The sequence below is a fragment of the Ylistrum balloti genome, unplaced genomic scaffold (assembly GCF_031769215.1).
Source record: "Ylistrum balloti isolate Yb309-2 unplaced genomic scaffold, AGI_CSIRO_Ybal_v1 Utg370266, whole genome shotgun sequence".
NCBI lineage: Eukaryota > Metazoa > Mollusca > Bivalvia > Pectinida > Pectinidae > Ylistrum > Ylistrum balloti.
The window spans coordinates 606,639-630,000 of record NW_026782208.1 but is presented as its reverse complement, the minus strand read 5'-3'; the positions used below and the strand labels follow the sequence as shown (position 1 = coordinate 630,000).

General features: G+C 33.6%; 3 protein-coding genes across 3 annotated transcripts in view; 2 read left to right on the top strand and 1 right to left on the bottom strand.

Moving 5' to 3' along the window:
- Positions 1–2,425, top strand: part of LOC132552666 (glutathionyl-hydroquinone reductase YqjG-like) — a 7,175-nt gene extending 4,750 nt beyond the window's left edge. The window contains 3 exon segments of the mRNA XM_060216855.1: positions 860–976; positions 1,183–1,299; positions 2,222–2,425. Coding sequence (XP_060072838.1) covers positions 860–976; positions 1,183–1,299; positions 2,222–2,320 — 333 coding nt within the window. The 3' untranslated portion in view covers positions 2,321–2,425.
- Positions 2,426–4,393: 1,968 nt separating this feature from the next.
- On the bottom strand, positions 4,394–8,968 carry LOC132552675 (protein DGCR6-like). Its single transcript, XM_060216865.1, has 4 exons — positions 8,571–8,968; positions 7,372–7,532; positions 6,878–6,984; positions 4,394–6,021 (listed from the first exon to the last, which is right to left on the bottom strand). The coding sequence occupies exons 1-4, from the start codon at positions 8,702–8,704 to the stop codon at positions 5,812–5,814; spliced, it is 612 nt and encodes a 203-aa protein (XP_060072848.1). The 5' UTR covers positions 8,705–8,968; the 3' UTR covers positions 4,394–5,811.
- Positions 8,969–10,593: 1,625 nt separating this feature from the next.
- On the top strand, positions 10,594–22,241 carry LOC132552672 (E3 ubiquitin-protein ligase XIAP-like). The gene is made up of 6 exons (XM_060216862.1): positions 10,594–10,679; positions 12,255–12,837; positions 13,229–13,383; positions 14,159–14,273; positions 14,986–15,192; positions 16,786–22,241. Exons 2-6 carry the CDS (start codon positions 12,447–12,449, stop codon positions 16,977–16,979), a joined length of 1,062 nt encoding a protein of 353 aa, XP_060072845.1. The 5' UTR covers positions 10,594–10,679; positions 12,255–12,446; the 3' UTR covers positions 16,980–22,241.
- The last annotated feature ends 1,121 nt before the right edge of the window (positions 22,242–23,362 follow it).

Genomic DNA, 23,362 nt, shown 5'->3' with positions numbered 1-23,362 from the left:
AACACAGTAATTCAGATTTATACAATTCCCTCCTACGAAGCCGTGCGTGAGTGGTTTTCTTTAGAAGGGCTTTGTCCATCTCCCTTCATTTTCTACTATATATTGACCAAAGATATGCCTATCTTTATATTAATTAGCTCACTTTCTACTCTTGGTGTTTTAATTCCGCAGAAACAACATCATTCAATAAAAACAACAAAATCCCAAAATATCAAAAGAAAATATGTGTCCATATTTTGTTTTCAAATTGATCCACAAATGTTCATAAATCGCTCTTCAAGATGAAATAGATCACAATCTGCCGGCCGCGTCTTTGTATCATATACTTTTCTCGGTGTTATACTACTAATAGTATTAGCTGTATCGATCCTTTTAACGATATGTCTACACCACCGCTTTGTTGGTTCACATATTGTTCATATACCTGTTACCGAGAACTCATCGTTTACTTTCTTTTACTAAAGGTAGAACACAATTTTATGTTCCAGTGTCTAGACAGGGTATACATGATTCACTAATGCTATGACATTCTAATAACAGAATCAACCGCATACAGATCAGTTACCAAGTACATACATTTACACTAAAATAATCTTTGGGAGGACTGTATTCATCTCCCTACTATATATTGCTCAAAGAGATTTGTATCTTTATATATTAATTAGCTCACTTCCTACTCGATGTGTTTCCATTCCACGGATACATTATCGTTCGATAAAATACAAACGTATTCTCAGATATCAAAATAAAAATTGATGTCCATATTTTATTTTCAAGTAGATTCACAAATGTTTATATAATCGCACATGTTACTTGTATCACTGTTATGAAAAAACACTTTTATTTTCTGTTACTAAAGGTAGAGGATATTTTGTCTAAAAGTCGTTACCTAACCGGAAATGAGCTTACAGAAGCGGATATTCGCCTGTTTACTACACTTGTACGATTTGATAAGGTCTACGTTGGACATTTCAAGGTAAAGTTAGTTTTAAGTATCTTATATTAACAAACAGCAGCCAAGAATGGCTAGTACTAATGTTAAATACAAAAGAAAACATATTTAGTATAATCTATAGTACAATAGCACAGTTCATCCGCTGTGTCTAAGTCTTTATACTTATTGAGGCATTGCATGCGGTAGTTGGTTTCGTCAGAGATGATATTCAAGTTTCTTTTGATCAGTGCAACAAGAAGCGGATTGTGGATTATCCTAATATATGGGGATACCTGAGAGACTTGTACCAATTTCGGGGAATTGCTGACACAGTCAACTTTGAACACATCACTAAACACTACATGGTAAGTCTTTCATCACAACGTAACCCATAGTTTATCAATAAAAGACATAAATGACAAGTATTCCTAGCACATAGTACTATTAGGCACACTCTAATACATACTTCTCCTGATGCAGGAATTAGCCATATCTATCGACTCCAAGAGGTTTCATCAATACATTCACATTTACCAAGTGATGTTCTTGATTGGGCAAAAACCCAATAGAGAAACAACTAGTCGTTACTCTTATTTCGCCCCACCCCTTTTCCTATGCCTTTTTCAATACAGAGCTCTCTACTCCGGATTTAACTTTAAGTCCCTTTTTTGAAAAAAAAAAAAAAGAGAGAACGACCTAAAATATATACTTCTATGATATTTTGCCAGGTTCGACTACACCTTCTGTCCTTACAAATACATCAAGTCAAAAGTTATTGGGTATTTCTGGACAAATACAGTTTAGAGGTAGAATGATGATTTTATTACCTTTAGTAAATCATCAGAAATTACCATATAAGGTATATAACACAAGTCACTAATGACGAGTTTGATACAAATAGTCAATATCACGACTGTGGTGTTTATCCTCGTAGCGATTTCCTTCTTTTTTTTCATACGTTTGATTTCGGACAACATTTGGAATAGTCCACGGATACGTCCATACGACCGGTTATGCTGGTCCGGCACAGTTCTCTGCTATTTAAAAACAGCAATTAGTAAAGCATCACTTATCATGTCAATTAGTGAAAGTTTTAACCTTACATTCTTTGACTATTCATCCCCCTACCCCCCCCCCCCCCCTAAAAAAAAAAGTTATAAGTTTTAAATTTGTAAATCAGCTTTTTTTCATATATGCCATGACTCGTTCGGAATTCAAAGGCATGAGAAAAAAGGAGGAAATCTAAGCAATTTTCTTTGATATTTTCCACATGTTCTATTGTTACAGGGAAGTCATGCGATGATAAACCCGACAAGGATTATATCCATTGGACCAGATATTGACTTTACCACTCCACACGGCAGGGAGGCTATGTCGAAAAGTTAACCTCACGGGTTACAAGTGTTTTGAGGATCTTCGTCTTGTTTTCAAATTGTATTAGAATAAATAAACGGCCAGTGATTCATAGACACAGAAACAAGATATGTTAACAGCGGGTCATGACTATGATGAAATATTTGTACCATATTATTTTAATGAAATGAAATGGCTTATGTTTAAGATGTATGGAGTCACTTCTCCAACCCCTTGAATCTCTCAGTAATGTATAGATCCCCGCTTTTTTTTTTTTTTTTTTTTCATGCGAGCCATGAAAATTGAATATAACATGACAAATTTTGTTTGATATTTACTTTAAAATTGTTAATCAATGTAACCATAGAACAATAAGGAGAGTTTTATCAAGAAATAACAATAAAAAAGTTTCTGGTCTTTATGTAGCGACAAGAACTGTTTAAGTGTATTGATGTGTATATTGATTTTTGTAGAAATTTTGTTTCTGAAAAAAAGAATAAAATGTATATTTTCAATAAGTGCCATATTACATACTTACTTTCGTAATAAGTAATATATAATTTATATATATATACATATATACCACAGGTCAATAAACTGTATGGAATTCATCATATTAACGTTCAGTGTTGTGATCTTCTTTCCGTCTTGGTATTAAGTGTTCAAAAACATTCTATGCAGATTTTTTATCTCCAAGTTGTGGTTGAAATTATTAAACTATGATTTAGATGTAAATACCATTTCTTTTGTTTTACAAATATTAAGAAGAAAGAAATGTTAACGGGCTCATAATTTATACACAAAGCGATAAAACCAAGGAAAGATATGAACAAAAGAAATATTTACATGGAGACTCAAGAGAAAGAGTACAAGGAAAATAAGACTATGTGTTCCAGAAGAGTAAGCGTTTTCTGCGTCATCGACGACACCATGCAGATATGTAGTGTCACATTACCAAATTGGAACAATGTATGCGACAACGGAACCATCAGGTATACTATGGAGCATCAAACATGTCCAGCTTCATATTTTACATAGAAATAGTATATACTTCGGCTGATGTAGAAGTAGTACTCTGTCGTTGCCTTGATTTCCAATCCATGGGGTGGGGAGATATACAAGATTAGACATAACCAACTGACAAGTCGTCACCAATAGAGCAAATATGTCGTAAACGTGGGTGATCTTTGCGCTGATCATCATAATAATAGGACAGTAGCTGGAAATCGACAAGTCAACTGACCATAAGTGAAAAGTAGGACAGTAGTTGGAAATCGACAAGTCAACTGACCATAAGTGAAAAGTAGGACAGTAGGTCTAAATGTCAATGTCAAATTTGATATACAGTGATGAACATTTTGTTACGATATAACTTCGCTAGAAGAACAAGGTCTAATATTGCCACAGTTGGTCAGAATTAAACAGAAGTCAACTGACCAAAAATGAAGGTTACTAGGTTCGACCTTTGGGATTAAGTCATCTAAGGATAGGTGAAAAATGAGGTGTTCATGTTCACATTATCTATTGTGTTATCAATTAACATTTTGTTTGCTGTATAACTTGGGTTCTAGCAAACCAACTCAATGTAACCTAATCACCATTCATTTCTGACGTTGAATATAAGCCTTAAAAACCAATCAAATTAATATTAGTCACTGTCCTGTCCCCAATCAGACAGGTCACTATCACATATTATTTACATGTAACTCCTTTCGACAATTACAACACAGTCATCAACCTGCAAATGAGAGTACTCCTGGGATTACAAATATTCATATATTTATCTGTAGATTATAAATCATTGCAAAAAACAAAATGACATTTATTGACCAGTAAATGTCAGTATCCGTACACCAAAGCATAGCAGGAATTCAAATTTTCAATCATATATATGAATACTGGCAAATTGTGGGATCTTAAACTGCATAGATTGCAATGAAAACACATTTTTAATGACATCCAACTAACACACTTCCATGAGTATCATGACAGCCATTTACTTGTATCTGCCATACACCTTTCATACATGTAATTGTGATCTACTTGTATAAATAAACAATACGAACAGTGACATTTTCCAATCACATTTTGATTTCATTTCTCTTTCACATTTTTTTTTCATAATACATGCAGCATACATTTCAGAGTAGTACAACTGAGACAAATCACCATGTACCTAATCCTGGCAATTTATATCTTATCCCTTACATTCAACATACAAACGTTCTGATGATGTTTGTATACATGTTATAGAACAAACATATGGACAACATAAGATTATAATATAACATTGAAGTGATATTAAAAATCCTCCTCATTATCCTTTTACAAAACGTACCTTGTAATCTGCATGTGAAATTTGCATACATTAAGATAAAGAAATACCCATGAAGCACTATACTGAATTAAGATGTTAAACAATTGCAATAACATACCAATTATCAGTCCGAGACCATTAATTAATCATATCACTATTTTTTTATTGTATATTGTTATGGTAACAATCTATGTGGATACTTCTATTTCAATTAAATCCAAATCAAATTGATCAAGAATATATCCATGTTATAAATCATTTCAATAGTTAGAGCAGGACCCTGGGATATATCTGAAAATCTGTTCATTAATTAACAAGTCCATTCTTTAACAAACATAGACATTTAGTCTGTTTAACTGTAATTAGAAATTTCATTCAATTGATAATTTTCATCTAATTTTGCTGAAACAATTACATGATTTATATATATATCTATCATACTGTTCCATTATTTCCATTTGAGTACACAATCCAAAATTTAAATTCTGTACAGGAAGCCACGATGCCGCAGTTCTTGGTATTTGGCACTTTATATAGTACACGGGTATCCTTGATGTTCATTTACAATAAACAAAGTCTAAGTGTAATGTTAATCGTGATAATGACATTTGTAACCGTGGAAATATCACAGGAGGTAACAACCACAAGTTGATATATACATGTATCTTACATGTAAACATGTTTTCATTTACTTCAATTCAGATCAGATATTTTCCAAAATGACAGTCAGGAAGACATATGCCAAAGGAAAACAAGGATTTCATTTTCTTAACCAGTGCTTTAATGAGTAAACAATCACTTTCAGATTCAAATTCATGAAATATTGGGTCCCTGACAATTTCACATCTGGCTATTGCACATTCGGCTAAAGTCACAGTATATCCATCTGAATGTCTCCAAAATATTCTATTCAGCCACTTCTCAGTACGCTTTACTTTGGTGTCTACATAAACAGTGAAGTAGATGATAGCATGGACCAAATATGATTCCTGTTGTATCTAGTGACGGTGAATGTCAATTGACTAAATCACTGAATAACAGAATCGGAATGACCTTGTAAATAACCAGATCTTTGTAATAAAGATCCTGTTGATGTTTGAATTGAATGACAAAGTCACCATCAAGATTAGGGTGATGTTTTACAAACTAATTATCCATTAAGATTGAGGTGACATCTTTATGACTGTATTAGTTCACGTGACAAATGTCACGAGGGAATATCCATATGACTGAGTCTCTGTATGAACTCCAGCAGATACATCTGAAGCTGGATATCTTGTTTTTTATTGGTGACGAAGAATCCAGGAACACCAGCTCGCTCCAGCATCACCTGCTGATCCATGACCTTCTGGTCCAGATCAAGAATGATCTTCATATCTCGCTTCTTCAACTCTTCTTCACAGCGCCGTTCAAGTGTCTGTTACAAATACAAACATATTCAAAGTACAGCGTTCAAGTACTTAATTTTTATTTTGATATTAGTTTGTAATTTTGTAAGTAATGAATCCTGATTTGATACCGCAGTATTAGGTCTATCTCAGGCTGAGTTCTGTGATTCTGGACAGGATTAAAAGAACATTAATCAAGTTTTAATTTGTATATATATAAAGAAAACGCACATTTTTCTGCAAAATCTTTTCCAAATGGCTACTATGAACTCTGGGAAGATATTTGTAAATTACCGAAGATTTGATTCTGATATTAAATTGTTATCCAAATGAATTTTTTACTTTCTACTATGAGGTACTAGGATACCTCATCAATTGATTAAAAGCTACTCAGCTATCTCTGATGATAGAATAACAACACCACATGCATGTGACTTTCATGCTTATATCTCCTTTAAAATGTGTAGACCTAGCCATCTATAATGATATCAATTGTTTTAAAATGTTGTATAAAAATACAACACCTTAACCACTGAAAACTTGACAGAGGGCAAATGTTATTTATGTCACTAATCTTGAAAGCCCTTTATCAGAACATGCAGCTAACTAAATATCCTGTCTCTAAGCAACCTACCTGTTCAGTAGTAAGTAAAATATTTCTGACCAGAAATCATGTTTCTGAGCATGCATTCTGGTTGTTAAGCAGTCATTTAATTATTTCTGACTAAATATTATGTTTCTAAGCATCCTAGCTGTTCATTAGTGATTTAATTAATTCATCACATTTGACACAGGTACTAGTGACCTTACACTTAGGTTGTGGTGTACTAGGATAGCTATAGGAGGACACCTGCCTGGTTGTACACTTAACTATGTTATACTCACAATTTTCTCCCTCTCAATGGTACTCTCCACTATTGGAAGGTTGTGAGGTTTTGTCTGACATGACTGCAGCATCTCTTTGTGCTTTTTCTGAAGGTCATGTCGCTGTGCTGTAATATAGTAATAAAGTTTACATCAATGAAATTTCTTTGGCAATTCCAGTGACAATATGAAAGAGGTAATATGAGTTATGATTATGACAACAGATTTAGATTATGATATAAAGCATTTGTGAGATGATTGGCATTAAATGAACAGGTTTAAATAAAAACAGCGCCAATATCTCAAGCAAATATTTACAATGTCCTAAAAAATGTTGATTTCTTATGTTCTTAAAAAGGAAAAGAAAAAGATAATGGCAAATAATTTTGGAGCCATTGGTATGATTTACTTCCATACAGTTTATCACTGATTGCAGCAATACAACAATAAGGTACTGGTATACATGATTCAGTATATATATATAAGTGAATTCCTAAACATAGCTACATGAATACCTTTATGGTCATTGACAAGTTTGATGCGTTGACTGGACAGATGTCGCTCTTCCAGTTGTTGCACCTCCTGAAGACTCCGAACTATCTCAAACATGGTGTCATCAAGTAAGACATTAGCTAAACTTGACAGGAGATTGTACGGCATCCGCTGTTGGTACTTTCTGAATAGAAAAAAACTGAAATAATTTCATTTCCTGTATTTCTCTGAAGCAACATTGCAATAATCTATCATAGAGGGTAAATGAGGTTTGTATCAAATCTTTAAGTTATCTCATCTCATCAGACAATTAAGTTAAAACTAAGGCTGAACATGAGGCAACACATGTTGTCACCTAAATTTAAATGTCACATACATTGTGCAAATTGCCAAACTGTGGTGTTGTTTTAGTTAAAACTGTTTAAACTCTTGCTATATTTGTGGATTTTATACATTAAGAAAGTGTTTCATACAGCTACATGTGTATGTAGTGTACATGTACATACAGTAATATTGAAGTTACTCATGATCAAATGCAGGATCAATTAATATAGAAACACATAACGTTCTTTTAAACATCTGCAACAACAACAACAAAAAAATTCAATTGAACTTTACACTGTTACATTTTCAAATGTTTATTGTCTTCATTTTTTTTAATCCCCTGTATATGGTACTGGGGATAACATTACTATCTTAAATTCTAATTTTCCAATTCTGTAGACCTTCAGCATGATCAGCTCCCAAAGAAAATGTGAAAGACAGATTGAGAAAAGGGCAAAAACATGCAAGAAAAGAGACCGTTAAATGCGCATGTCTTGGTGAATTGGTCAGTCATTGGTCAGTCCTATAGATACACCCTAAATAACAATAAGCAAGTAACTAACCAGATACAATAATATTTTTCACAACATGTACATGTATACATGACATGGCACAATACAAAATAACACATACAAAACTGACATGCAGCCAACATATGTGAGATTTAGATTCCTAAATAGGAACGAAAATACAAATTGATAAAACACACAAGCTATTATAACCATGTCTGTATCTGGACTGTTGTGGTCGTGTCCTCGAGGTTTTGGTGGAGGGGCAAACCACCCGCATGATATTCTACGAGGTAACTACCATCTAAATGTTTTGAAGTGTGTGTTATGTACTAGAGGGAAAGGCTGTTATCTGTGACATGACCATGGAATGATTTATGAAAACAAACCCAGGGAGCTCTCTGGCCATGTTCTGAAGCTCCTTCTGTAAAAAGTAGTGTCGCTTTTGTTGAAGCTCCCTGCGAGCAATCTCATCCTTCCTCGAAGTAAGGGCAGCAGGATCAAGATTACTTGTGTCCGACATCCTTCATCAGTCCTTATTTAACAGTCATTGATGGCATAATCACTAAATGAGTCCCGCTTTAATTTATCTGGTTGAATTGATTTAGTAGCCTAGAATCTACCACCGAACTTCCATAATATTTGAAGCTTGTTATTATTCATTATCCACATATAATAATTTACAATGTTGGTGAACAAACGCCAAAATGAGAGCCATTTCGGTCAAAGTAGGCATGAACTTTAAAAATTCACTTCGTTTGTTTTTGTTTTAGCGAATTACCACAAAATGAATGCCTCCGGGAATTTCCCGGAAATAGTATAGGCATTCTAATTTTACGGATAAAACCAACCTATATAAATTAATCAACCTTAAATAAAGATTTTTTTCATAAAGCTACTTTAACTTTTTTAACTTATGAATGCATATATATGCTCTTCCTCTGCTACAATGCCCTAAATTATTGATAATTGCGGCGAATATGAAATAAAAACAAAACATTTTTCGCCGTTTCTATTTTTAGATTTTGAATCAACTAATACAATTTACAGCCCGGTACTGTATGAGTTCGCCAGGTATTGCCCGGTACCAGTAGGCAAAGTCCGGCACTACCCGGGAACTATATATTGACCAATAATTCAGTCAAAATATGGAAAAAAGAACTGTCCAAATTGTCCGGATTTATAGCTATTTAAAATCCTCGATATTACAAGACTGAGCTCGCACCCTGTTATTGCAATAATGGGACCAACCGGCCTTTTATTTCAATTAATATATTGTTAAATATGTATTATCCACATTTGTGTGGATAAAATGAATATCATAATCTACAAATAATGCAAAAATATTAAAAATGACAGAATTATTAACCATTTGATATCATCAGTATCGCGACAATGAACTCGGCACCGCCCGGGCTTTTATTTCTTTTCACGTACCGTTAAATCGGCCTTATTCACCTCCATGTACATAAAATTAATATCACAATCCAAAAATGATGATGATTATCAATCAACTGACCGAATTACTGCTATTTGAAATCAGCAGTATCGCAACACTGCGCTCGCATCCTGTTATTTGCAGTACTGACCAGCACCGCCCGGGCCTTTATTCCTATTTACGTATCGTTAAATGTGTGTTATCTACATTCATGGGAATAAATTGAATATCACAAATCTATAAATAATCTAGGCATTTCAAATAAGAGTTGTGATATCGGTAATATCAACTAGCAATACCGTCGTCAATTTTCAATAAATTTACATTATTTCTAGATCGATGATTTCAAGTGGTAATAATTTTGTCATTTTAAAATATTTTTTCATTATTTCTGGATCAAGATATTAAGTTTATTCATATATACATATATAAAGCATATGTAACAATACGAGAACAGAAAAAAAGAAACCTGGGAGGTCCTGGTATTGCAAATAGCAAGATGCGGGCGCATTGTTGCGATGTCGAAGTTTTCAAATGGTAATAATTATGTCATTTTGTAAAATTTTTCATCATTTCTGGATTGTGATATTAATTATATGTACATGCCTTTGAATCAGGCGTATTTATCATATTTGAAGAGAAATAACAGCCCAGGCGGTCACGTCATTGCAAATAACAAGATTTACGGCGAATTGTTACGCCAATACTGATTTCTAATACCCATAAATCGAACAATTTCTGATGATTTTGCACCATAATTTGACTAATATATTGATATTGTTAATATTTTTGCATATAATACAATCTTAACTTGGCACAGGTACAAATAAAAGCCCGAGAGTTCAATACATGGTTCCAGGTCAGTACCGAGCGGTGCCTGACTTTGCCAGGCAGTACCGGGCAGTCTAGGCAGTGCCGGGCTGTAATTATAATCACCATTGGAAACGGTATAATGAAACCCGGGGAACTCCCTGATGTACCCAGTAATTCATTTCCTATGTTACAGCAAAATTGTATCCAGGATAACTTGTTAGTGAGAATAATGTGTAAAATGCCAATGGTAAGCTTATGACTACATTATTATGTCAAATGATCTATAATGACAAATGAGTGCGTTTGGATACTCTACATCTATTAATCGATAGCACCATTCGTTCAGCGTCCCTGTCGCTTTCGGTGGCTACCAAAAACAGACTATTAACCATTTCGACGGACCTTTTTATATCTGCAGAGGCAATTTTTAACTTCAAAAATATAAATTTAGTAATTATTTAAAATAAATAATCAAAATTGAATAAAATATTTAAAATAAATAATTATCCAAATTTGCATGTTAACGACCGTATCGACTACGCGTCAGTTGATTTAAGAAACCATACATCTTCAGCAAATTGAATTATCTAACCACATTGTATAAGGTTTCCTTGCCGAAATATATGCTATCAAACTTCAATCCAAGTCTTCTGCTAAAAGACCGTCCACAATATAACCAAGATCATTGAAAAATTATTTCAAAGATTCCAGTAAGCTTTTAAATAATTTGGAAGTTTCCAAGTATAGTTCACTAATTGACCCCCTCCCTCCCCACTCCTCCAGAAACTTATTGGCTATAACTACTTTTCCCAGTATTAGTAAGCTACATACCGGATTATATTTATAGGTTAACTGTTAATCATTTGTAATGTGCTGTGAAGCAAACGGTCTATAAATTCTTGGTGATATACATTATGTAGTTGTAGAAGCATTATTGTTATTATAATAAAATGTTGAATGTATGATAAAAGATGTACAGTAGAATTTAAAACCAAAAGCATTAAGTAGTTGCTTCAACAATGAAACAAAGCCAATGCATTTTAATGTACTTATACAAACTGTTACCTGCAGAATTTCTTTTTGATATATATATATAGAGATGCATAATATCAATGATATGTATGCCAGTATTTATATGTATCCCGCAGTGTTAATAGGACTAGGACCTAGCACCTAAAAAGTATTATAACCTTACACTAGCAATTTGCATGCATACTTAACCACACACATTTTTTTAATTCAATAAACATCAAGATGCATGGTCATTAGCTTGTAATTTTAATTAAGTTTCTATAGAATGAAACTAATTTGTATGTTGATGATCATAGCTGCTATACAACAAGTAATCACAGTATATTGTGACTAAAATTGATGATCTGACCACATGTGGAAATTTTACAAGGTTCATTTGCCAAAATATAGGCTATTTAAATTCCAATTCATGTTGTATTGAGTTATCTCCCTTTAACAAACATCAAGTAAAGGCTTCATTTATATTGAATACTATTGTAGCTGGTGATTAGTTGGGTTTTATCAAAATCAATATTACCAAAATAACTTTCAAAGGATATTTACAACATTTCTTTCATTGTAGATGCAAATATACTGGTATCTTGAGCTCTGAAAAAAGCCAGTCTTAAGGATTTACATCCAGGGTCACACTATGTACAACACCTGTGCTTTAAAGCACCATATGTCAAGACACCTACATTAGTGAAATATCCATTATGTTATTAATCATTCTGATACAGCCATGGGATATGGCTTATTTTGTTAACGTTGCAGATGAATTACTGGCAAAAATGATGTTTTTACTTTTCAGGTTGTACAAACTCTCCGGTCTGTTATGTGATTCCAGAATGTTAGATTAAGATCATTTTCCTCAGAAAGAGTATCCCTTTAAAATGCTGAAATGTGCAGCAGACAATGTGAATAATAATTGAAAAAATAGAGTGTCACCCATTGACCTCTAAAGGCATTAGCATTTGGAAATGCTGTTAAATGTTGGTCCAGTATGACGGAGGTGGAAGAAGAAGGCAGAGCATACCTTTCTAGGTTGAGGGATGATTCCAAACAGAGACGGTTAACATTTGAGAGACATTGGCCTTCCAATAAATCATACATCTCTATTGAAGAGCTGATTCGGGAAGGTTTCTACTGCATGGGCCGAGGAGATGATAGTGTCCAGTGTACATACTGTCGAGGTATCATCAGGAACTGGCAGCAGGGGGATGATGTCTACCTTGAGCATTGTAGACTATTCCCACAATGTCCATTCGTAAAATCAGTGTTCAAATATCCTCAGTATTGTGACTTTGAGGTAAGAGTGGCATCGTTTACTGACTGGCCTTCCCAACTAAGACAACAACCTCGTCAAATGTCTAAAGCTGGATTTTTTTATCTTGGTAAGGGAGCAAGTTACCACTGAGGTGGTATAAGTGTAATTACTGTAAGTGGTTCGAGAAATGAATAGATATAAATTTCCTAATGTTTTGTTTTAAGATTTTCATCTTGTAATTATTGCTCTAGTTAACAATGCAATACTGACATTTCTTGGAAGTGAAAATGATTTTTTATTTAATCTAAGGTTTGAAATAAATTGATAACTTATTCATATGCATAATAGATTCAAAGTTAAAATGTATTATGTGTCTTGATTTCTAACATTTTCAGCACAATAACATGTATTAAAGTAAGAAAAAACAACATATTCTTGATAGTTGATGCTTGTATCATAGCATTGTTGAAGTGCTATTTTAATTTCATCACTTTTTATTGCTTGTCTATGGATCACAGGTATAGGTGACAAGGTGCAGTGTTATTGGTGTGGAACAGTGCTGAAGGACTGGGAGCCCTACGATGACCCAGTATTGGAGCACATTCGCTGGTCAAGCACCTGTAGCTGGATGCTAATTATAAAAGGAGAAAACTTCATTCAGGAAATCATCTCAGTAAATAATCAATATTCATTCAAATCCGGCCTCTTCAGCAAATTTTGTGTTTGAACTCATTGTTTATTTAGCAATACTGTATACAGTTTAGCTTCTTTCTGTTACATCTACTTTCATTCAGTAGATCATGAAATAAGAGAATTATTTTCATAAGAGTACCTCTCTCATTTTGATATTTGTATTGTGCCTTTGTGTGCTCCCCAAAGGGAGAGCGTATAGTCGCTGCTTTATCCATCGGTCTGTCATAATTTTGTCTGAAGCATACCACAAAAACTATAAGAATTATCGTCATAAAACTTCACAGGTATAGAGATCAAAGCAAGGAGAAGTGTAAGGCACAAGAATCATCACTCTCTTTTTCATAATTTAGGAGTTTTTGCCCTTTGTTATTATTCATACTTAAATTTTGTCTGGAGCATCACACTAAAACTATTTACGGTATCACCATGTATTTAGGAGTTTTTGCCCTTTGTTATTTTTCATACTTAAATTTTGTCGGGAGCATTACACTTAAACTGTAAAAGGTGTCAACACGAAACTTCATAGTAAGATAGATTTCAACAAGGATAAGTGCAGTGCTCAAGAACCGTAAATTTTTTAGGAATTATTGCCCTTTGTTATTTTTCATACTTAAATTTTGTCCTTATTGGGGAGCATAACCCATCTCTGACAGCCCGTGTTTATGATGTAGTCAAATTCTCCTACTTTTCAACTTTCAAAAAATACATGAATTTTATCATAAGAATATCTTATTGACCTTGTATTGTAATTACAGTCCCAGTCAACAGAAACACCAACTATAACACAGCCAGTAGAGGATGATCCACTTGAACGTGCAAGACGGATGGGCTATGAACCTGACAAAATACAGAAAGCTGTTGACAAATTAGGTTTGTACATTACAAGCTATAGGATTTGTTTAAGATAAAGCTATGTATATTAAATAACTCCATGAAGACTTACAGAATCTGTCACAAGTATATATTCAAGATGATTACCTCGTACGAGGGTAGACATTCTGTAAGTGATTCCCATTTAAGGTGAAGCCGAGAATAAGATATTACAGGATGTCAACTTAAGACTGAGTTAAATGGATCTTGAACAAGTAAGGGTAATAGTTTCTTTTTCTCTTTAAGTTCTTTTTTCAAAATTTGCCTAAAACTTTCTCAAGTTTCATTTCCAAAATTTTCTACTCTGTTAGATTACCCCTCTTCGTGGTTACACATTAGATAGACAATTGTGTATTACATCATTTCAGTTGTGATGTCATTTGATGTTAAATTTCATGCAACTAATGAACCAAATGACTCGGAAAATCTGGTTATCCGTAATGAGGAGACCTCCCTGTCCACATGTTCAATGTTCAAGTAAGCAATTGATATATATATTACCATTGGCTGCACAAGGCTTTGTATTGGGAATGTATTTATTTAATGACAATTTGTTTTCACTTGTTTTGTGCTGTCTAAGTGTTTGCAAGCTAATTGTATGTGTATCAAACAGTATAACATTTACAGGTAATAATCTATAGCAAGTGATACCTGGTCATCTACATCAAATCAAACTCAAAGTTCTTTTTAACTATCACTTTCACTATTTTAGGATCACATTTTGACCTGCAGAAGTTGCTAGAGACAATAATGGACCTTGAAAGTATTCCAGTCATTGTTACACAAGAACCACCTGGACCAGATATTAGTCCACCAGAACATGTAGGAGTTGCTTCCCCATCCCTGGTGTCCAATGCTACTGTACAAGGGTCTTCTGCTCAGGCTGTTATCCCCAAAGACAATTCAATGGAGGAATTAAGTAAGATATTTGAATTTCATCAGTTTGTTTATTTATGTTAGTTTCATCACGATTGTTTGTTTGCATCTTGGAATGATTGCTTCTTTGTTTTTGTATTGCTTTTTTTGGCTGGGGTGATCATTGAGATGACAGCAGTTATACCTGTCCTGTTAGCTTAGTGTCAGGTGAAGGTTTAAATCAAAATGCCTTTTCCATTGGTATGACTTTAATTATTTTATGAACCCTCAAATATATACACATTAAGACTGTTGATACTAATGTATGAGATAAAATTTGTCACCTGCCAGTGAAACTGGAAGAACCTATTTATATTTGTACTTTATTAGCATTCTTGGCTTCATTCTTTAAGAAATGCTTCAGACATTCATTAAGCATCGAACTATCTAGAATCTAACTATCTAGGTCAGGTTCGAGTTTCAGGATTGTTAGGTCAAGGTAGCTGTTACTAATTTTAGAAAATCGTTTTTAACACACTATCAGCTTCATTCCTTGAGGAGCTCTTATCAACATCACACATTAGTAATTCACACTACACACTTATTATCTTGGACAAGATTGAGTTTCAAGATATTTGAGTAAGGATCATGATCACTTACTATATTCCTATTTGTTTTCACTCTAGTGGCTTTATTCCTTTAGGGATTCTCTTCAATATTCACACACTTCAGCCTCAGAGAATATCTTGAAAACATTCAGGGTTGTTGGGTCAAGTTCAAGGCCACTTGTCAGCACTCTAGCAGCTTCATTCCTGTAGAGATTCTCATGAAGCTTCGCACATTTATTCAGCATCAAAATATCTGACAATATTGAGTTGCAGGGTTGTTGGATCAAGGTAAAAGTCATTGTGACTAGCAGCTTCATTTCTGAAAGGATTTTCATCAATCTTCACACACTTATTAAGCTTCAAAATACTTTGAACAAGTTGGAGTTTCAGCATTGTTTGGTGAAGGTTACTGTTACAATTTTTTAAAAAGTTTTGTCAGTTCTCTAGCTACTTATTCCTTGTGGGAATTTTAGTCAAAACAAATTATAATGACCATAAGTTTCAGAGTTGTTGGGTCAAGGTCAGTGTCTCTGAAACTATTTTAAATAAATTATTGTCAGCACTTTAGAAACTTCTCTCCTTTTCGGATTTTAATCAGTTTTCACACACTTTTAAAACACTTGAACGCCATTTACAAGGTCATATTTCTGGATTATTGGGCCAAGGTCATATAATATTTTCAGGAAACGATTGTCAGAGCTGTGCTTCAGTAAGAAAACTGTATTGTCAGTTTTTCCTGATTGTATACATAATTTTCTATCTTAATCTACACCAAACAGTACAACTTTATAAATCATTACAGTTTAATCGCGTAGTAGACATGTATCGCTATAATTATTATTCGGTATGCTTGTTATAAAAACGACATTATTTTCAAATTGAAAAATTTTAATTCTCACATCTAATAAACTGCTTTATGCATTATTCTCTAAGTGCTTCGGTTGTCGTCTTACAGTTTAGAATGCATAAATGGTTGTTCTTCTAAATTTAATCTGGAACCGCACTGGAATTTTCACTGTCTTTTGCTGATATGACTTTCTTTATTACAGAATTGCATTCCTTGACAAAGGAGAACTTGTCCCTGAAACTGCGATCCCGGTGTAAGATTTGTATGGAAGAAGATGTATGTGCTGTGTTCCTGCCTTGTGGCCATTTGGTCTGTTGCTTCTCATGTGCATCTCTTCTACATGAATGCCCAATCTGTCGTGGTGTAATTGAAGACAAAGTACGGATTTATTGGTAGTTGTCTACATATAATGTAGTATAGTCATGTCTCTTATATATTATACTCACAATGTGGAAATGATATATGGATCAGGTGCATAAATATAGGTGTAACTGTTTGTTGCAAGGATGGTTCCAAAAAAACTCAAATTATTGCGAAAATCTAAAGTTTTCTGTACATACATGTAATGACATGTGAAAATAAGTATCATGTATTTCCAGACACCGTAGATTGTTATTAGGAGTAATAAATCTGACCACATGAAGTATCAAGGCACTTTAGATGGATCAAGTTATGAAAACAAATTTTATAGGATTATCGACGTAAGATATAACTTAAAAAAACCCATTCACAGTTTTGTTGGCATCCGTTTATAATGACTTGCTGACTTGATTTATTTTGAATTTTAGATAAAACTTTGATAAACAATGTCATTATATTTGATAAGTTAAATTACGGTATATAGTTCAAAAGTTAAGGTCACTGTGACTATTTGTAGCAAATCATCAATTATTTGATCACATCACTCTTGCATCATTATATAGTCAAGGATTTTGATCAGGCACTAATATGAGAATACCTGAGTTTGCACTACTATGTATAGCAATGTGTCTTAAGTGGATATCCATAGAAATATACATGGAAAAAGGAGTACACACATTTTCCACTTCTTTTTTTAGGTGTCCCATAAACAATACACATGTAAGGTACTTGATTGATGTATTTCAAAATTATTACAAAGATTTAGATCTAAGTTGTGGAAACAAGGTAAATAATCATTTATAAGAATCCTAGACTCTGATTTATTTTTTGATGCTACTTAGCTACAAAAGACGTTAAATCTATACATTTGTCTATTTCACCTTAATATGCTTATTCCCATTGAGATAAAAACCAGTTAAAGTGAAATATCAAATATTTCTTGAAATCCATCTGTCTTATTCATTGCAGTTTTTAAGCCTGTGTTCATATAGACAACGCAGAATGCTGGATAATTATTTTGTTTATGTCTAACATATGTTTGTATGTAGTATATTTGGATATATTGCTTTGAAGTCAGATATGATATATTTTATCCTATGTGACAAAAATATTAATGTTGTTGATTGAGAAATACATATAAAACACACCCTCACACACACACTCACACACCCTCACACACACACACACACACACACACACACACACACACACACACACACACACACACACACACACACACACACACACACACACATACACACACACACACACACACACATATATATTTACAACGTATATGAAATAAAGGTGTTCTTATTTTTGAGGTCTGAAAGACAGAAAGTTTAAGCTTACCATATTTGATATCTGGATGGTTGATACTCAAAAATAGAATATATATTAACATATATTGTGTTTTTAGATAGTCATTTGGATTATCGGAACATATACTGTCAAAAAGGCTAGCAAATATAGAATAACTTATTAAAACAGCAACAATTATTATTGCTGTATAGTCTTTGCTTGTAGAGACTGTGATTTCTAAATATTTGTTTGTGCCATGTTTTAGAGGTGAGAGAAAAGATTGAATTAGTGTGCACATGTTGATATTTAAGTGTTCTTGTGTGGTGAAGGATTTCTGTATCTTGCCTTAATATCTATACATGATAAGATATTGATAGACTGCTTCGGTAGTAAATAATTACTATGTAGTTGTGCAATATTTATGTGGTTCTCTACCACATCAAAAGGTGCATTTATTGTTCACAGTAATGATTTTACTTTGTGATCAAAATAATCATGTAATTTTTTTTATCGCGGTCTGAAATCATTTGTTCTGAAAATTGTTTTCTTGAATGCTTTTTATAATGTCAAGAAAAAGTGTTTTGATCTCTCATTGGATGTGGGTGGTATGAAATGTTATAGATAAGCTGATTTTATGATTTGCAGTTTTTGGTGATTTCACTGCATTATGAAGATGAAATTTATTCTGAATAATGTAATTGGACAATGTTTCCGGCTTATTTTAAACAATCGGATACCTAAGATAAACAGGATATTGTATCATAAAGACACTTTTTTAATTGATTCGTGAAAATATCTGTTATTGATCAACAGTTAAGAATAATGTCTCCTTTCTGTTTCAAAAATAAAAATCTGTGACGCCCGTTACAGTGCATACACAATGTAATACAATAACTTGTTTGAGTTTTATCAGTTCATATAGCTGAACAAAACTGATAGGAGACATATTGCTGAACATAGCTGGTAGGAGGCATATTGCTGAACATAGCTGGTAGGAGGCATATTGCTAAACATAGCTGGTAGGAGGTATTTTGCTGAACATAGCTGGTAGGAGGTATTTTGCTGAACATAGCTGGTAGGAGGCATATTGCTGAACATAACTGGTAGGAGGCATATTGCTGAACATGGCAGGTAGGGGGCATATTGCTCAACGTATCTTGTAGAGGGCATATTGTTACACATTGCTGGTAGGGGGCATATTGTTCAAGGTGGCTGGTAGGAAGCATATTGTTCCACATAACTTGTAGAGAGCACATTGTTCCAAATGATTTGTCGGACAGTGCGTTAGCAGACAGAATATGCCTACCATCAGGTGATTTGAAGGACAGAATATTTCCACTCTCTAGTGAGTATGCAGACAGAATGTTTCCACTCTCTAGTGAGTTTGCAGACAGAATATTCTTACTTTCTCGTGAGCTGGTAGACAGAATATGCCAACCATATTCCCACTCTCTAGTGAGTTGGCAGACAGAATATTCCCACCATCAAGTGATTTGGCAAACAGAATATTCCCACTCTCTAGTTAGTTGGCAGACAGAATATTGCCACTCTCTAGTGAGTTTGCAGACAGAATATTCCTACTCTCTAGTGAGTTGGCAGACAGAATATTTCCACTCTCTAGTGAGTTGGCAGACAGAATATTTCCACTCTCTGGTGAGTTTGCTGACAGAATATTCCCACTCTCTAGTGAGTTGGCAGACAGAATATTTCCACTCTCTAGTGAGTTTGCTGACAGAATATTCCCACTCTCTAGTGAGTTTGATGACAGAATATTCCCACTCTCTTGTGAGTTTGCAGACAGAATATGTCCACTCTAGTGAGTTTGCAAACAGAACATGCCCACTAGCAAGTGATTTGGCAGACACAATATCAAATGATTTAGAGGAAAGAGGGCTCCCACTAGCTTGTGATTTTCATATATAGTATGTGATTAAGAGTTTAATTTGTCTAATCGTCTAGTATTTGGCAACTTACCTATCCCTTCTGTGTTTAGATACCCCAATTTTGCCCCAAAACAGGAGAAAATTTAGTTATCCATGTACAATTAAGACGACCGATTTTATTTATTCTACACAATTTAATCTTTTTGGAAAGTTGTCATACTTATCAGCTGGGGATTAATAGGAGTGACATTTTGATTGAAGTAAATTGAGTTTCTACAGAGAAAGAAAATTAATAAGGCATCCCCTAGTAAGAAACTTAAGTGACTGGATATTCTTATGGGAATATATTCGTTTGGATACAGTTTTTAAATTAAATTATTGAAATGACTATATATTTCATTGAAACTGCATGCATTTCATACTCACATGTAAGTATAATGTTCGTTGTATTTTTGTAACGTACGATATTAGATTTCAGTAAAGTGTTTGACTGATGTGTAAGAATTTAAATCCAGCAGAGAAAGCCATTTAAGCCCGTAGTTATTGTGGGTTGTAATAAACACACCAGAGACCAAACTGATTCCTAACAACAACTGAAATCAAACCATAATGTGCCATATATTGTTACAAAAATGTTTGTGTATTGTCTATAATATAATTGTTAAACTATTGTTGTCAAATAGCAGTTTTCTATGTTATTTACAGATGGGATTTAGTTGTGTTCGAAATCAGTGTTTTTATTTAATGGTCACAAGATCTTATGTTGGTAATACAGATCATGTTACGTTTGAATTACATAAACATACAGGTGGAGTGTTACTATTGGTATAAGGTAGCTGAGTTACAACACATTTGGGACCACTGATTATGATGTTTAGCTGAATTTCTGTTGTTTTTTCCTCTTTAGTCAAAGAAATTACTATGAGGAAGTCAACATGAAATTTCGTTACATAAAAAATCCACAACAGGTACGTTCTTTCTGCTTCTTGCATTGCAAAGGAAAAACGTTTAGACATTCGTGTACGGTTTTATTAAAAAACATACACTTCATGAAAAGTTTTGAAGATATCCTGCTCTGAGAAAGAAATCGAATATAAATTATATTCATATTGAAAACTTTCAAATTGCACCTGTGTGTCAGTTATTTCTTGATGGCAACTAACTACATATATATTATAATTGTATGGGAATTATCCTTGTGTATAAAAAAAAGTGTTCGCTCCTCTTAAAATCAAGTGTCAACCTTATGTATTTTCTTTTATTCAGTTAAATACATGTTGTACCATGTGCTTCTTGCCATTTCGTCGGCAATGAATTATATACAACTTGTACGGTTATAACTTAATATAATTTGACAGTAATGTGTATTATGATGAGTTTTGTAGTACAAGTATATACAAACTATTCCTGGTATTGTTCAATATAATTGGTAAAGGTATGTATGTAATGCATTTGTTTAAATTCAACAATATTCGTTTAAGAATACCTTAAAATTCACTTTTCGCGACATTTATAACATATTTGAGAAAAACTTTCACCACGATATTTGTAGAGCAACTGTGTCCTTTTGTACCTTGTAATCCGTACTTTTGATTTGTTTGATTGAACCAATGGAATTGTTGATGACGCATCTTAATAAATAAGGTATGTCAATGTTTTTTTTTCGTATAGGTGGTTATAGAAATCACGGTGTGAAATTAGCATTTAACAGTATTTTAACTCACTGATGATATAACAGAATCGCATTCACGTAGAATAAGTTTTCGACATTAATGGGGATTAGGTATGTGAGTTCACTATTCTCAATAAAAGTATACTTATTAGATTATTGAATTAAAGTTGTCTTTAGATCATCCCAATAAATCTGCATTTAAACTTAGGTGTACGATCGTTTACATCAAGTCTTGTTTAGGATATATGAAGAAATCACTTAAGTTTATATATCGATACACGTATGTTTCTTTTATAACATATAATTATCTAATGATGATTAGATTTGTATCCCGTCATAGCTAAAGATACAATGCAGTTGCTTCTCTGATATTTGGGCGAGCACACATGTTTCATACATTCACGAAGGGGGTCGTCAAATTAAATATTGTTTATCACAGTATTTGCTGGTTTTGTCTTTTTTATATACATATTTGCTGTAAAGCAAAAGTCAACGGATTCATAATGATTTGGTTTAACAAAAAAGGTATTTGTGATTGAGATGATGATAAAACGAAGTAATTTTCTCAATGAAGAATTAATGGTATATAGATTTTTGTGTGCATGGAAATACAACAGATTTTCCATTTCAGTGCCATTCACTTATCTGGATGAAAAAAACATCTTTGTTAGTGAATATAAAGAAATCAGTTTTTATGTACACTTGTAAACTATAAAAGAGAAGTAGAAAAGCATAGCAGACATGTAAGTTGGACTGTCTGCAATAGAAATCTAGTTATGTTTTCTTTACCTTTTGTTTCGTCAATAGGACTTCCATTTCTTTAAAGCAGATAAGGCAACATTTTTTACAAGTCAGTACGACAAGTTGACATGCCCATTGTTGTAAAACCCATTTTATATTTCATCGTTCATTAACGTTAATGTTTTAAGGGCGGGCCTAACCTACCTGTCTCAAAGAACCCCAATGCTTTGGATATATTTGTGGTCATTGTGATATTTAGATATGTCTAAGCTAAATTTAGTTTCCTGAACACTCGGAGATTGGCTGGTGTTGATTTCAACATGGCTCGAAAAGCACTTGATGGATCTCTGTCAAGTTTCACATTAAGGTTTCCTTTGGTCTCTACTTGTGCGCATCTATCTTTAATCTTGGGACTGATCAGAAAAACAAAATGGCCGACAGGCTCAATTTTGTTATCACTTTTTCTTGAAAAGCGCTGTATTGATCTTTCTTAAATTTCAAATGTAGGTTACCCTTAGTTCCAAATTGTGCCTGTTTGACTTTGGGACTGATCAGAAAGACATGACTGACAGGCGGTCATCTTGGATTTCATATGTAGGTTCCCCCGGATGGTTTCTTAATGTCCATAGTTGTGCCCATTAAATTTTGGGACTGATCAGAAAAACAAAATGGTCGACAGGCGGCCATATTGGAATTTGACTTTGAAAGTTTGTTAGCGCTATTTCTTGAGAAGTTTGTGGTGGATCTTTCTTTCAATTTTATATGTAGATTCGTCTTGGTTCCTAGTTGTGCCTGTTTGATTTGGGTCTGATCAGAAGAAA